The sequence below is a fragment of the Nomascus leucogenys genome, chromosome 1a (genome assembly GCF_006542625.1).
Source record: "Nomascus leucogenys isolate Asia chromosome 1a, Asia_NLE_v1, whole genome shotgun sequence".
Taxonomy (NCBI): Eukaryota; Metazoa; Chordata; class Mammalia; order Primates; family Hylobatidae; genus Nomascus; species Nomascus leucogenys.
Window position 1 is genome coordinate 25,687,082 of NC_044381.1, and position 15,487 is coordinate 25,702,568.

The 15,487-nt window shown below is 38.7% G+C and overlaps 1 protein-coding gene across 4 annotated transcripts in view; it reads left to right on the plus strand.

The window, feature by feature from the left end:
• The window catches only part of ELP1 (elongator complex protein 1), a 65,328-nt gene that overhangs the window by 20,126 nt on the left and 29,715 nt on the right, over positions 1–15,487 (plus strand). For all 4 annotated transcript variants that reach the window (XR_004032675.1, XM_030824541.1, XM_030824674.1 and 1 more), the window contains 12 exons: positions 1,198–1,428; positions 2,517–2,687; positions 5,278–5,377; positions 7,197–7,379; positions 10,036–10,142; positions 10,765–10,868; positions 12,019–12,072; positions 12,170–12,275; positions 13,133–13,248; positions 13,614–13,687; positions 14,760–14,838; positions 14,928–15,007. Coding sequence is in view for 3 of the 4 variants with exons in the window: in XM_030824541.1 (XP_030680401.1) it covers positions 1,198–1,428; positions 2,517–2,687; positions 5,278–5,377; positions 7,197–7,379; positions 10,036–10,142; positions 10,765–10,868; positions 12,019–12,072; positions 12,170–12,275; positions 13,133–13,248; positions 13,614–13,687; positions 14,760–14,838; positions 14,928–15,007 (1,405 nt within the window). In the remaining variant the exon portion in view is untranslated. The remainder of the gene's footprint in view (positions 1–1,197; positions 1,429–2,516; positions 2,688–5,277; positions 5,378–7,196; positions 7,380–10,035; positions 10,143–10,764; positions 10,869–12,018; positions 12,073–12,169; positions 12,276–13,132; positions 13,249–13,613; positions 13,688–14,759; positions 14,839–14,927; positions 15,008–15,487) is intronic.

Sequence of the window (15,487 nt, forward strand, 5' to 3'; positions counted from 1 at the left end):
ATATATAATTCATCCCTCAGTATTCTCTGGGGATTAGTTCTAGGATTGCCCATGGACACCAAAATACACACATTGCACAAGAACAGCCATAACATCTGTGCTCACAGAACATCAGCATGTGGTCTAACTTCAAAGTGTTGTAATAATGCGGTTTGAGACTAGGTTATGTTTGCTGTGATCACTAATTAAGCATTAGTGGGCAAGGAGATTGAGAAAATCCGTAATATAAATAATATTTCTTAATATAACTATAATTCCTAATATAACTAAGGTCTTAATTTATATGTCATCTGTTTAGTAAAGGTTGGTTTTGGCATGATTAAGTCGTGCTTGCTTAATAGACGTTGGAAGGATAATTGCATGCTTATCTTCTTTGGGCAACTGAATCAGGGTTAATACCCAGATAGCCTTGAACATAAGTGCTTGCAAAGCACCTGAAAGAAAATAAGCATCTTAAGCCCAATACAACACAATGATGCTAGCCTAGATCTTGGATTGAGTGTTTTAATACTTTTAATCTAATTGTCAGGTTATCGTCTTCCTAAATCTTCATGAGAAAACCCACTAAAAGAATGCTTTGTCCTAGTAGCCTTCCATAGTGATCATAGAGTTTGGGAGTAAAGTTGAAAATAAACATATGGGCCAGGCACGGTGGCTCACGCCTGTAATCTCAGCACTTTGGGAGGCCGAGGCAGGCGGATCTCGAGGTCAGGAGATCGAGACCATCCTGGCTAACATGATGAAACCATATTTCTACTAAAAATACGAAAAAAAAAAAATTAGCCAGGCGTGGTGGCGGGTGCCTGTAGTCCTAGCTACTCGAGAGGCTGAGGCAGGAGAATGGCGTGAACCTGGGAGGTGGAGCTTGCAGTGAGCTGAGATTGCGCCACTGCACTCCAGCCTGGGCGACAGAGCGAGACTCTGTGTCAAAAAAAAAAGGAACATAAGCATATGAATAAAAGTTAAAAATAGAAAAAAACCAAGAAAATAAACATGTATTTCTGACCTTATTGATTCTTGACATTTTATCTGCATGGAAAGCTATTTTTTGGCAATTATTATTGTTCTTATTTTAGAGACGAGGCTGAGCAGGAAGGGTCCTTTGATAAAGAAAAGATTGCCCTTGAACCCCTCTGGCAAGTGGGATGAAGTCTGCTTCCCAGCCTCTAATGGCTTTCTTTTCATTTTCCCTTGCAGTTCAGCTCTGGACTGTTGGAAACTATCACTGGTATCTCAAGCAAAGTTTATCCTTCAGCACCTGTGGGAAGAGCAAGATTGTATCTCTGATGTGGGACCCTGTGACCCCATACCGGCTGCATGTTCTCTGTCAGGGCTGGCATTACCTCGCTTATGATTGGCACTGGACGACTGACCGGAGCGTGGGAGATAATTCAAGTGACTTGTCCAATGTGGCTGTCATCGATGGAAGTAAGCTGCTGGGAAGTGTGTCCATGAGCCTGCAAGGGGTCCTGAGCCTAGGGCCTGCAGATGTGGTGGTTTGACTGGAACAGTGGGGAATCTTTATTTGTTTTGGCTGTTTGGGTTACTTGTTTGATTTTTTATTGAATGGGGTATAAGGTGGGGTATATTCTCTCCTGAGAACCATCGTCCCCCCTCCCCACCCCACTTTCCTGTTATACTGCCTCTGTGGCCTTCACACATTTACTTGCCTGGCCTTTGAAGACACTGAAAACTTTGACTCTAGGTAGAGAGGACGACAACAGTAGAGTCTTGTGGGATTGGGTGTGTTAGCCTTATCTGTTTGCCCTGACACAGATTTATAATTGATCCTTGTACCACCCCACTTGTGTTGCCTTGTTTCCTGATATAAATGCTTGCTGATATATACCTCTCCAGTATGTTCAGTTCATGCGTAGACGTTTGCCTAATATGAAGATTAGGTTGATATTTTATAATTAGATAGAAGGTTTTTTAGGGGGTGGGGTGGGGAGGGCAAGATTGAGGAGTGAAGTAGTCACCTTAATGAATAGTTTTGTTGCTGATAATAAAAGGGAACACTGGCTTCTAAGATTGTAATGTGAGGTGGTATATTAATTCATATTCTGTGTAATATTCTATATAATACTGATTTTATACTCACGTGTTCCGTATAGAGCACTTAATCAGATCTGCCTTATTACCAAATCCGCACATAGGAAAGTGCTTTAAGGATTTTGAAGGTATTAATTCCCGTGGTTTAGTGTGGCTTGGTTGCAGGCCCAGGTTTAAAGCTAGAGGTCTGACCTCTTGGCCTTTTTGCCTTAGTCCCTGGCACCTGAAACTCCAGGTTCTGAGATGGACTACTCTAGGCCTGGAGGTGATAATGGTCAATTATAGACAGAACCCATGACATTTCCCCATCCCACACTGTTTTTAAACTTGTTCATGAGAAAAACATTGAAAGTTATTTTTTTGTGAATTGCCATTATTGTTTAGATATGCCGTGATGTTCAGATGGCTTATCTTACAAATTGAATATCCTTGTGTCTAATCCTCTTCTTTCTTTTTGACTGCAGATAGGGTATTGGTGACAGTCTTCCGGCAGACTGTGGTTCCGCCTCCCATGTGCACCTACCAACTGCTGTTCCCACACCCTGTGAATCAAGTCACATTCTTTGCACACCCTCAAAAGAGTAATGACCTTGCTGTTCTAGATGCCAGTAACGAGATTTCTGTTTATAGATATGGTATGTTATAAAACTTTTACAAAGATATTCTGAATCAAGTCCCTTCTACTCCTACATAAAAGCAAATTATAGTTTGGTGTTGCCATAGGTCTAGTGTTTCTCAAAATTTTGAAGTCTGCAGTTGATGTCATTATCATTATGATATTTAATTGGCTTGGGTTTTTGTTTTTGTTTTTTTTTAATCCTACACTGGTTTGCATGAGCCATACCTTTTCCCTTACTGAACTTGAAGAGTCAGTTATTTAAGAATAACATTGAACTCTGGAAATAACATAGTATGTTGTACATTGTTAACATGTTTCACTATTTTCATTGCCCTTACACATATTTTCAGTTGATCTCATCCCTCCTAGTAGCTGTGTCAGAGATGGGGTTTTCCACTTTTATAGATGAGGGAACACAGTGTCAGAGGTTTTGTAATTTGTTTGAACAAGAATGGACAAGGACCTCAACACAGGTGTTCTAGCTCCTGATCTAACTTGTCCTGCCACAGCCCCGTTGCTGTCAGTTCTTCATTACTTTCCTGATGTGCTGGAGAATCTGAAATTTGTTTTTACTTGTGAGGTCTGTGGTTATGTCATAAATTCTGCTGGCATATGGCAGTGGTAGCCTTGTTTTCAAATATCATTTGAATTCTCAGAAAAAGCTAGATAGTTGCCAAGAGAGAATAATCAAAATTAATTAATTTAAATGGGAATTCTTTACTTTCATTTCAGCTTTTCTGTTAAGTCAGCACCCCACTGTGTACATGAATCCTGTCTGGATATGTCACCAGTTTCTCTGATTATAATTTCAGTGTGTAAAATGCTGTTACAGTCCTCCTTAAACTTTTAAAAATAACTTTTAAAAAAGTGCAAATATGTTCATTGTCAGGGCAAAAAGAATCAGATGTAAAGTAAGCTTTTGTGGGACTTAACTGTATGATGCTAATGAGTTTATGTGTCACTTTACAATGTATGGGATGTTTTGTTCTGCATTCACTTAAAAAATAGATTTATATCATTCATCATTCAGTGGTTTATATGTGTGTGTATGAATATATATATGTGTGTATATATATATATATTCACAGAGTTGTACAGCCATCACCACGATCAATTTTAGGACATTTTTATCTCCTCAGAATGAAACCCTGTACCACCCTGCATTCATTTTACTTAAGAGAAAACTCCCTGTGATGAGATAGGACAGGTTGAGAGCTTCACTTTTGAAAGATTGTTCGGCATCAATATGTGGGGTTGGCCATAGGTCAGGGGCACCTAGAGGCAGAGATTCTAGTTAGGAGAAGCTGTTGTTAAGTGTCCAGGCAGGAGCTAGCTAGAGCTTGAGCCAGGGCAGTGTTCATAGAAATGGAAAGAAGAGAAAGATCATAACAAATCCATGAATTAAAAACCCTGAGAAGTTAAAGAGCCCACTGGGGAGAGTTTGGATATAAGAGCATCTGGAAAAGGAGATGTTGGACTGGAACAGGTCAGGGCTCAGTGCCCAAGTGGAAGGGAAATTAAGAACTTGGAGCCAAGTGGTAGACGTTTGAGTGGTGTGGAGACAAGTTTGTTGCCAAAGTTTTTAAAGATGGTGTTTGATGCATCCTGAGTATCACTCCTTTTTCCCCCTCATTGTTTCTTGATTGTTTATTATATGCCAGGCTTTTTTCTAGTACTTGGCTTGTTGTACTAGAAAACGAGTTGTACTTTGTCTGCAACTTGTTGTTCTAGGTGTAGACAAAAGATATCAATTAAATATGATCTATCAGATGGCAAGTGCTGTGGAGAAAAATTAAGCAAAATAAGGGATAGGGAGAGCTTAAGGATAAGAGTTTACAGGGGGAAGGTGGCTTTCCTATTTAGTGTAATCCCAAAGGCCTCTCTGTGAAGGTGACATTTAAGCAGAGACCTGTTGAGAATCACAGTGGGAGCCACACAGACATCTGGGGTAAGAGCGTCCTAAGCATTCTATGCTTGAAGGCGAAGAAGAAAAAAAAAAGAGCGTTCCAAGCGGGGTAAAAAGCAACCACCGAAGTGCCTGTTGTATTTAGGAAATAGCCAGGAGGCCAGGGTGGCTGCAGCAGAGCAAATGAGGGGAAGTTGGTGGGTGAGTTCAGAGAGGTGATGGGAATCTGCTCTTGTAGGGCCTTGCGGCTTTTACTCCGAGTGAGATAGGAGCCACCAGAGGGCTTAGAACAGAGGAGTGCAGTGTTCTGGCTGAATTTTTTAAAGGCTTGCATTGGCTGCTGTGCAGTGAATAAACTGGATGAAGAATAGAAAGAAAATGTCTTTTAAGCAGGTGCTTAGGACTTTGGAGAATTTGAGGATATTGCGAGGTGGTTGAAGACAGTGGAGGAAATTGTCCATAGCACTGGGCTGAGAAGGTAGCCCCTTTACCTGGTCTTGCTGAGATGTGGCGTTTATCAGGGAAGATTATGACTGATGTGTTCTTAAGGGGAAAGCAGAGATTTTAAGGAGGTTGAGATGTGATTATTTTCTAGATTGCTGTTTGCCTTCTAGAACTCGTTAATTGCAGACACCATCTCCTTAGTATTAGGTGAAATCTTATAATTTACAATGATAGTATTTGCGTTTTTGTTTTCCAGGTGATGGTCCAAGTGCCGACTCTACAGTGCAACTGGGAGCTGTGGGTGGAAGTGGATTCAAAGTTTGCCTTAGAACTCCTCATTTGGAAAAGAGATACAAGTAGGTTCTTAATTATCTTGGGCTTCTGGGAACAGAATCAGCCAGCATGCAGTCTTAAATTCAGCCACCTGGTACAGTTCTTTGCCTGTTGCTTAGTGGAACACGAAATAAATACAACACCCAGGCCCTGACTTTTGGATCTGATTGGAGAAGCCAGTCATGTAGTTTGTCTGAATGCCATATAATTTGATAGGTAGCAGGAGAGCATGAGTCGTAAGCCGGCCTAGGACCTACTCCCGATAGCGCTTGGTTCTCCAGGAAAAATCATGTGGGAAAGATGGAGATGACAATGATAAGGCGGAGCTGCATTCTCTTACATAAATGGGGATGTATGGGTTGTTAACATGGATGACCTAATGCAGCCTCTGTCTTTGCTCCATCCCAGAATCTGGAACTTCTGGGTGCTGTGTTTTGAGGCTCCCGGGATGGAAAACAGAATGCATTCTTCCACTGAAACAGTATTGTAAACAACTGGACATAATTGAATACCTCAGGTACACTATAGGCATTTGCAAAATGACCTAGAAACCAAATTATAATGCCACGTCTGTAAGAGAACTTTTTAAAAAGTACCACTTATGGAGTACTTACAGATTAAAAAAACAAAGTGTAGAGGTTAGGTAACTTACCCAAGGTCATGGACCTGGTAACTAGAGAATTTAGGGTTTGATTCCATTCTGTTTGATAAGTCCATGTTCTTCATTACTAAACTACTCTGCCTCTAGGGAACATTTATTGTTAGATTAATAGAAATAATTAACTGAGTACAACAATAACAGAATTTAATAAATAATGTTTCTTAAATATATGTGATATATTTAATAAATACAGCAGAAGTGCTCAACCTCTGTATGATTTTGAGGCTGCCTGTGTAATGCTTAGTAGTTTTTAAAGAGCATTTACATACATTATTTCACTTCACAGACTTGAAACCACTAGAGTAGAGACAGAGGACAAATTAGAAAGTATGAGGCAGTTTAGAATATAGTTTCATTTAAAAAAAAACTGATGGGGATAATGTCAGTTCGTCTGAGATTTCACAAAAGACATGAATACTCATCGTGATCCTTGGGGAAGGGATAGGTTTGGGGTTGGCAAAGAATTGGGAACATTGGGTCTGGTGGGGAAGAAAGTGTCAGTGAAAACCAGAGGTGGGACTGATCCTCCATGGGATACTCTGTGCGAATGCAATGGAGAGCCTGAGTCCAGGGGGTGATGTTTGAGGAGGAAGATCAGGCTAGTGACCAACTTCTTCAGTGGGAGCTGCGGATTTGACACCTGATCTAAAAGGCAGGAAGCAGCCATTATCGGTTCCTACATGAGGTGACAAGAACAGTGCCCTGGTCAGGTGTATGAATGCTACCGAAGAATGCATTAGAGACATGGAGACCATCTCTCAAGCTAGTCAGTCAGTTTAATGTGAGGTGCTTAGGAAAGGACCCATTCTACTGCAAGTCACATACCTGCCAGAGCCTGGTTTGAATGCTGGTAAGTCGTGGCAGTGGAAAGGCTCTGGGGTTCATTAGTGTAGGGACTAGGGCAGGTAATTTTCTTGTATAGTCAGTTTCCTCAAGTGTTCTCTTCAAATTTAAAGATTTCAGGCTATGAGAAATTTTAGGGAAAATATAAAAACATATTCTTAAGCCAGAAAAAGATTAATTTTAGATTTTCTAGTATTTGGTAGTATCTCAGGTTTTGTCCCTCCAAATAATTAGGAGTTGACTGTATACAAGATGCTTCAGTCTTCCTTCATCCAGGAACATCTCAGTGGTTTTTAAGTTTTATTCATGTCTTGGATATTCTTCAATATTTACAATAGAATTCAGTTTGAGAATAATGAAGATCAAGACGTAAACCCACTGAAACTAGGCCTTCTCACTTGGATTGAAGAAGACATCTTCCTGGCTGTAAGCCACAGTGAGTCCAGCCCCCGGTCTGTCATTCACCATTTGACTGCAGCTTCTTCTGAGATGGATGAAGAGCATGGACAGCTCAATGTCAGGTATTGCAGTTTTTCCCTGTACTCCACGTGTTAAGCAAATGAAGTTAGGTTTTTGTCTTTTATGAGCATACAACTTTTTTTGACCTCCATTGATCAAGGTTGAGGAGCAGTAGCTTTCTTGTTAGACACACTTAACAAGAAGGTTAAACCTAGTTATGAGCCGTGTCAAAATAACAGACCAAAAATATATCAAAAAGTAGTGAAAAATAGGATAAATATTAATAGACGAAGCAACTTTTTAAAGATGTGTTAAATATTTTAATTCAGCACCTACCCACATTTTTCCAGGGTGATTGTTATATGTTATAATTGATTTTAATAACTGTCAAGCATAATTAGAGTGGCTAATTCTCATGGGCTAATGTGATGGGAAGGAATTTTGTATAAATGCAGTCATGCGCATATATTTGCGTGTGTGTGTGTGTGTGTGTGTCTACATACCTTTTCTATGTTTGGATACACAAATACTTGACATTGTATTACAATTGCCTGTAGTATTCTGTAAACTAACACAGTGTCCAGGTTTGTAGCCTAGTAGCAATAGGCCATACTCCATAGCCTAGGGGTGTAGTATGCTATACCACCTAGGTTTGTGTAAGTACTCTATGATGTTTGCACAGTGATGAAATCACCTAACAACACATTTTTCAGACGTATCCCCAACATTAAATGACGCATAATTGCATATATATGCTTTGTTTTGATGTGGTGACTTCAAAATGCTTCTTCCAGCCTCCTCTTCTATATATCCTATTTTGTACTTGACTACATTTACCATTAGAAAGTCTATTCTTCTTTGCTGAAATTTCACTGTTCTCTGGGCCTGAGTTTTGTTTTGATTCCTGACTATATCTTCATTATGTAACAGGTTTCAGTTAATGAATGCTCTTCTGTGTAATGCAAGCCCTGTTGTATAGTTGATAGCATTTTCTAGCCAGTTCCCAGAACTCCTTGTTTCCAGTGTCAAGACTTGGCACGTTTGTCCACTGATACTAATCCCCAGATTAATTTGTAATTAACGCCCTACTGGTGAGATTTCTCTTCTGAGAAATGTTGTTGCAAAATTAGGAACCTTTCGTTTATATATATACATTACATACATTTATAGACATAAAACATTTTAATGCAGTCATTTGCTCCTACTCTTTGACTCATAGTGCTTCGTGATATTTTGAAAAAGCCTTTTGTTAACATGTCTAAATGCAGAATATGTTCTAGAAATATGTAGCACTTAAAGTAAGCCAGTAGATTACTTTTTGAAAAGCAGGACAATTTACTAAGTTTCTACTTCTTCTGATTTGAAATTCTTCATCATTCGCTTATAGAGGCAAAAGCTTGATGCAGTCATCTCATTTGCTATAAAGGAAATGAGATGTCATTTACAGTATATTTCTACTGCTTTGACTTTTATTTCTCAAAAATACTGTTTTGTTCATATAAAATATTAATGTTTTTGAGGGCTGCAAAGTCCCTCAGTTAAGTAGTTTATATTTACTGTAGCTTATACTTTGTAAAAAATACTCTTCTAAGTGCTTTCTCTGTTTTAGCTTATTTATTTCTCATAATACCTCTTTAAAGTATGTGCCATTTGCACCATCATTTTACAGATGAGACAACTAAGACATGGAGCAGTTAGGTAACTTGCCTGAGATCATGCAGGTGGAGCCAGGATCAAATCCCAGCCAGTCTAGCTCCAGAGTTTGTTTTCTTCTTGACAGATAATTTATCCTCACAAAATTTGAAGCATTTGTAGAGGAATTCCCTATTGTTATAATTTTTAGTTTTTTTGTAGATTGGTTAAAAACTTTGAATTAAATGTTAGCATTAACATCATTTGCTTTTATCACTACCTCTTTGTCTCCCTTTTTTTTTTTTTTTTTTTTTTTTTTTTTTTTATCACTACCTCTTCCTCTTTTAAGAAATTCTGCTTCCGTGGCTATGGTCCAAGCTACTTGAGAAGCTGAGGTGGGAGGATCACTTGAGCCTAGGAGGTTGAGATTGCAGTGAGCTATGATTATATCAACTGCGTTTCAGCCTGGGCAACAGAGCAAGATACTGTCAAAAAAAAAAAAAAAAAAAGTAAAATTTTACTTGTCTCCATTGACTCAGGGAAAAAAATGTAATGGTGATAACAAATTCCCTTCATCTCATTAGTGAAAATCCACAATTTTCCATCAATAGATATGATAGTGATAGAGATATTGAGTGTGCTCATTTTCCTACAGACCAGCTGCTTTAACTATTTTAAGCAGACAGAAATGATATTGGTACCATCCATGTCTAATGAAGGCAATACATTGTAATAAGTTGCAGTAAGTTGTGGCCAGAAGAGGAATGATGACTTCACAATGTAAACAACTACCTTATTGGGTTTGTGGAAAATGGTGTCATGTAGCAGATGTGGCTTTGTCTGGGCTTTGGTTTGGAGTAGTTTTATCTATTCATCTAACCATCCATCTGTCTCTGAGTGTATATGTGTGTGTGTGTGTGTGTGTGTGTAGTATTAGTTGTGTATATATGTATTTTGTCTACATTGTATTGAAGTAGGTAGTGCAGCATCAAAAGGAAATTGTTGATTTTCAAAATCAGTGAAATGTCACTATTTTTGAGAAAAATGGTCTGTTTACAGGCCCTCCTCCTTTTTTTTTTTTGTCAGTTCATCTTCAACGGTGGATGGGGTCATAATCAGTCTATGTTGCAATTCCAAGACCAAGTCAGTAGTATTACAGCTGGCTGACGGCCAGATATTTAAGTGCCTTTGGGGTGAGTATCAAGGTGTTAGGAAAGCATGTTATGACTTACATAGATGCTTAGTTCTTAAGAACATGTACTTGTATCTTGTCAGTACAACATTGATTGTCAGGTCTTTTAACTACCCTGGAAAACCCTAAGCTTTAGAGTGGAATTGGCAAGTGTATTCTACTCCTGTTTCCTCTTTTAATGAACAGTGTACTCTTAAAAAAGTGATTGATGACTATCGCAGGGACAAAAAACCAAACACCGCATGTTCTCACTCATAGGTGGGAACTGAACAGTGAGAACACTTAGACACAGGAAGGGGACTTCACACACTGGGGCCTGTCGTGGGGTGGGGGGAGAGGGGAGGGATAGCATTAGGAGATATACCTAATGTAAATGATGAGTTAATGGGTGCAGCACACCAACACGGCACATGTATACATATGTAACAAACCTGCACGTTGTGCACATGTACCCTAGAACTTAAAGTATAATAAATATATATATATATAAATAAATAATGCCAGCATTGGAGAAAAAAAAAATGATTGAAATTGCATGTTAAGTGTTTTAGCAAATATTGATGTTGATGGTTTTTTACAAAGAGCACATCAGCTATTTTAAACTAGATCTGTGAATCTTGCAGAGTCACCTTCTCTGGCTGTTAAACCATGGAAGAACTCCGGTGGATTTCCTGTTCGGTTTCCTTATCCATGCACCCAGACCGAATTGGCCATGATTGGAGAAGAGGTAACTGAACATGGAGCAGAAAATTTCCTTTTAAAGTAGTTACCCAGGGACTGATGGCGTTAAGTACAAAGAGCGTGGGCTTTGGAGGTGGACTTGGGTCTCCACTAAATGCCTAGACAATAGTGGGAAATGATCTCACTTTCATAAGCCATACTTTATTCATCTATAAAATGGGAAAATCAGTATCTATCAGGGTTCAGAAGACTAAATGAGATAATATATGTGATTAGCAACCTTTTATCCCTAGTTGTACAAATCATTCAAAGTTAATTTTATTTAGTAGGGAAAACAGAAATGTGATCTTGAAAATAGTTTTAGTAGATTTTTATTCAACACATATTAGAATGCCTATAATTGTGGTGGATGGCAGGATGCAGTGGTTGGAAAACAAAACCGCTTAACTAATTCCTGCTCTTCTGGAACTTGTGATCTATTAATTTCAATGTAATGATTCCCTTTGTTGGGAGTGTGATGGAAATGGACAGGGTATACTGGTAGAGAATGCTGAGATGTTTGAGGGGTAATTTGAGGATGGTGGCTATGAGAATGGGAGTCCTGCGTTTGGTGGTCTAGGAAGGCCTCTCGGAGGCAGTGATGTGTGTGCAGAGATGTGAAGAAAAAGAAGGCTCTCTCTCCAGGCAGAAGGAACAACAAGCTCCTTGAGCTTAGCAAGAGCTCATCTTATTCAAGGGACTGGATGGAAGCATTGTGGCTGGAGCTCAGTGACAGTCATAGGAGGGAATTTGGGTTTTTTAATTGAACAAAGATTAGAAACTTCTTGTGATTTTTAATAACAGAGTAATGTGTTCTGCTTCATGGTTTGAACAGTGATTCTGGCTGCCCAGAATAGAGTTGATTGGAGAGTGATGAGACTGGAATATGGGATCAACACAGGTTGGTGGAGTTAGGGGAAAAAGGAGATGGGTTTGAGATATATGTAGGAGATGGAGATGTCAGGGCTCACTGATGGATTGGATGGCTTCACATCCCGTTTTGCACTGGACCAGCTGCATCTTAGGTATCTATCTTTAGTCCTGATTACAGGAACTTAGGTGTGAAGTCATAGGGCGTTAGAACTATGTGATAGAAAAGGTAGGTTTAACTGATTTGAAATAGAATTGCTTGTGATTTCAGTTTTATTTCTTTGCAGGAATGCGTCCTTGGTCTGACTGACAGGTGTCGCTTTTTCATCAATGACATTGAGGTATCAAGGCTTGGTTTGGTGTTGGATCCTTTTCACAGTGTTAGCTCCGAGTAATCTAGCTAACTTTCCCCCATGCCTCTCTGGCCTTCTCTTGCAGGTTGCGTCAAATATCACATCATTTGCAGTATATGATGAGTTTTTATTGTTGACAACCCATTCCCATACCTGCCAGTGTTTTTGCCTGAGGGATGCTTCATTTAAAAGTAAGTTTTCAATGTATAAAATAGAAATGGTCCCTCTTCCAATGTCTTTTGGAGTCTTGATGACTTTTTGAATTCTTCATCTACTTTGGCTTTTTATCAAGGAGTCCTAGGCTGGAGAAAATCTTTATTTTACTTATACCCTAATCTCAACATAATATCTCAGTTAAATCATTCTGCACTGTAGTAAAGACATCCAAGGAAGGGAGTTCCTTCCTTAAGCAGCACATTCTAAAGTTAAAAATTTTTCAGGAAATTTTATTATGTAACTGATCTAATATTTTATTTGGAATTACTATGTAGATCCCAAATGTTTTACCTTCTGTGTAGTCTTTTCCCATTGTGCCCACCCTCCACTGTACATCTGGGCTCCATCTTGTGGTTTGTAGGATATTGGCTGCATTTTGTCTTCTGTTCCATGCCCTATCTATCTCTATGTGTGTGGCGTGTATGTGTGTGTGACGTGTGTGTGTGTGTGTGTGTTCCTTATTCTAAAAAGCCAACTTATTTTCTTTGCTTCCAACTTGGAAATAGGGAATCTTTCTTTCACTGATATGATTATAGTACACTGATAATGCTAAGAAATAGAGAAGTTGCCCCAGTGCTTACTGTGTTTCTCCAGATCATTTGAGAAGCTGTGTATATGAATATGCATGAGGGCTCTGTAAGAGAGAGGGCAAGTTCCAGGGATGAGCGTGTTCATCAGCAGGGCTGATAGTCTTGAGGTTCAGTGGCAGAGCTAAGGCACACGGTTGTTATTTGTTCTCTTCTATTTCACATAACGTGTGTGGTTTCAATTGCAGTTAATGGAGAGTGGCTTGTTGTGATAGTTAAGGCTTATTAGTTAATGGTGTGTTTAGCATTACAGGCCGGCCTGAGCAGCAATCATGTGTCCAATGGGGAAGTTCTGCGGAAAGTGGAGAGGGGTTCACGGATTGTCACTGTTGTGCCCCAGGACACAAAGCTTGTATTACAGGTAAGCTGGTTTTTCAGACAAGATAGATAGTCTGATTGTCATTCAGCCAAGTACCAAGCATAATTCTTGCAGGTTGTATTTTAGGCTTTCTTATTCTTTGTATCGTTTATTGTAAACCTTTCCTTGATAGTTTTCTGTTAGTTTTATTCAAAGGAGTGTTGATACAGGCTGTGACCAGTAAGGCTCAAAGGGAAACTTTTCTTGGAAGTCAAGATAAATATAGAGAACAACCAGATTCTGCTAAAAGTGTGCTCATTTTAGAGAGTTGTGGTAGTTCTCTGTGAAGAGTTAGGTAAAATTGTGTATCCTGGCTATTTAAATGTTTTCTACTTAATTAAAAATGTTACTGCTTTAATTTATTTAAGATGCCAAGGGGAAACTTAGAAGTTGTTCATCATCGTGCCCTGGTTTTAGCTCAGATTCGGAAGTGGTTGGACAAGTAAGTGCCATTGTACTGTTTGCGACTAGTTAGCGTGTGATTTACATGTGAAGACAGTAAGTATTTTATTACAATTTTGAGAACTTAAAAGTATGAAAAGCCCTCATTACCTATATCATCAATCAGATTCTTAGAGGTTCTTTTTTTTTTTTTTAACTTTTTTACTTTAATACAGTATTTTGTAGTGGAGATTCCTAGAAGAAAGAATCGTGACACTCATCATATAAAGGAGGGCTTCTCTTAACCTGAGGGAACACATGTGGGTTTTAGGTGGCCTATGAACCCAGGGAGACTATACACACCAAACCTTGTCTTTGTGTATTTATTCAAGTAGAAAGCCCACAGCTTTCAACAGATTTACAGAGGGGCCTATGACCCAAAAAAGCCTGAGCCATTCTTGTGAAGGAAATGACTGATTTTCTGAACCTATTTGGAGGAAACTTTGTATTAGAAAGATCTATACTAATGTTTTCTTTAAAAAGTAGACCTAAATTCCATGATGATTTTCTTTTTTTTTTTTGAGACAGAGTCTTGCTCTGTCACCCAGGCTGGAGTACAGTGGTGCAATCTCGGCTCACTGCAACCTCTGCCTCCTGGGTTCAAGCAATCCTCCCACTTCAGCCTCCCGCATAGCTAGGATTACAGGCGTGCACCAGCACGTCTGACTAATTTTTTTTTTTTTTGTATTTTTAGTAGAGACAGGGTTTCACCATGTTGGCCAGGCTGGCCTCAAACTCCTGACCTCAAGTGATCTGCCCACCTCGGCCTCCCAAAGTGCTAGGATTACAGGTGTGAACCACCGTGCCCGGCCTTCTGTAATGATTTTCTGTTGTATGTATGTGAAGATGTAGTTCTCAGATAGCCATGATGACTAAATTACACCTTTTAAGAAGGTAAATGAATGTGGCACCTGATTTTTTTATTCTGTAATTTCAGAGTAGAAATCCAGTGATAGTAGCTTGGCATTGGGGCTGTAATCTGATTATAACTGGTTTGTATCATAATGAAAATATACTGGGCCCATGGAGCTCAGTTTTTTTGAGTACCTTTTATATTCTTTGTCTCCTCACAGACTTATGTTTAAAGAGGCATTTGAATGCATGAGAAAGCTGAGAATCAATCTCAATCTGATTTATGATCATAACCCTAAGGTAACTTCCTAAGCTGTCATTTACTCTAGCTTACTTTGTACTTAAACTAATATGATCTGAATGAAGATGTTTTGTCCCTTTTTTGGTAGGTGTTTCTTGAAAATGTGGAAACCTTCATTAAACAGATAGATTCTGTGAATCATATTAACTTGTTTTTTACAGAATTGAAGTAAGTATTTTGAATAATTCATGTGTATCTTTTCTATAATTTTCTCTCTTCTTGTTAAAGAAATCAAACATAAATAGCTAGAAAAGAAAAATTCCTTACTGTTCATTTTTAAAAATTGCTATAACTCTTAGATGCCAGTTGGTTTTTTGCTCTTTTCCTTTCTTTTTAAAACAGCCTGTTTAAAACTATGTCCTTAAAACATGTCATTCAGAATTATTATTTGACTTGATTTTTAGCTATACATATAAAACTACTTGTTTTTCTTAGGAGATTGAAATCAAATGGCATCTTTCTCTCTGATGATCTTTCCCCTCAACTTTTTAATGAAACACTTTCAAAATAGAGAAAAGTTGATTGTCCAGTAAGCAGCCTATTTATACCCCACCTGGATTTGCCAGTTTATATTTTTCTGTATATGCATTCTCATTCTCTATAATTTGTCCATCCATCATTCATCTTGTTTGTAGACAAATTTCTAAA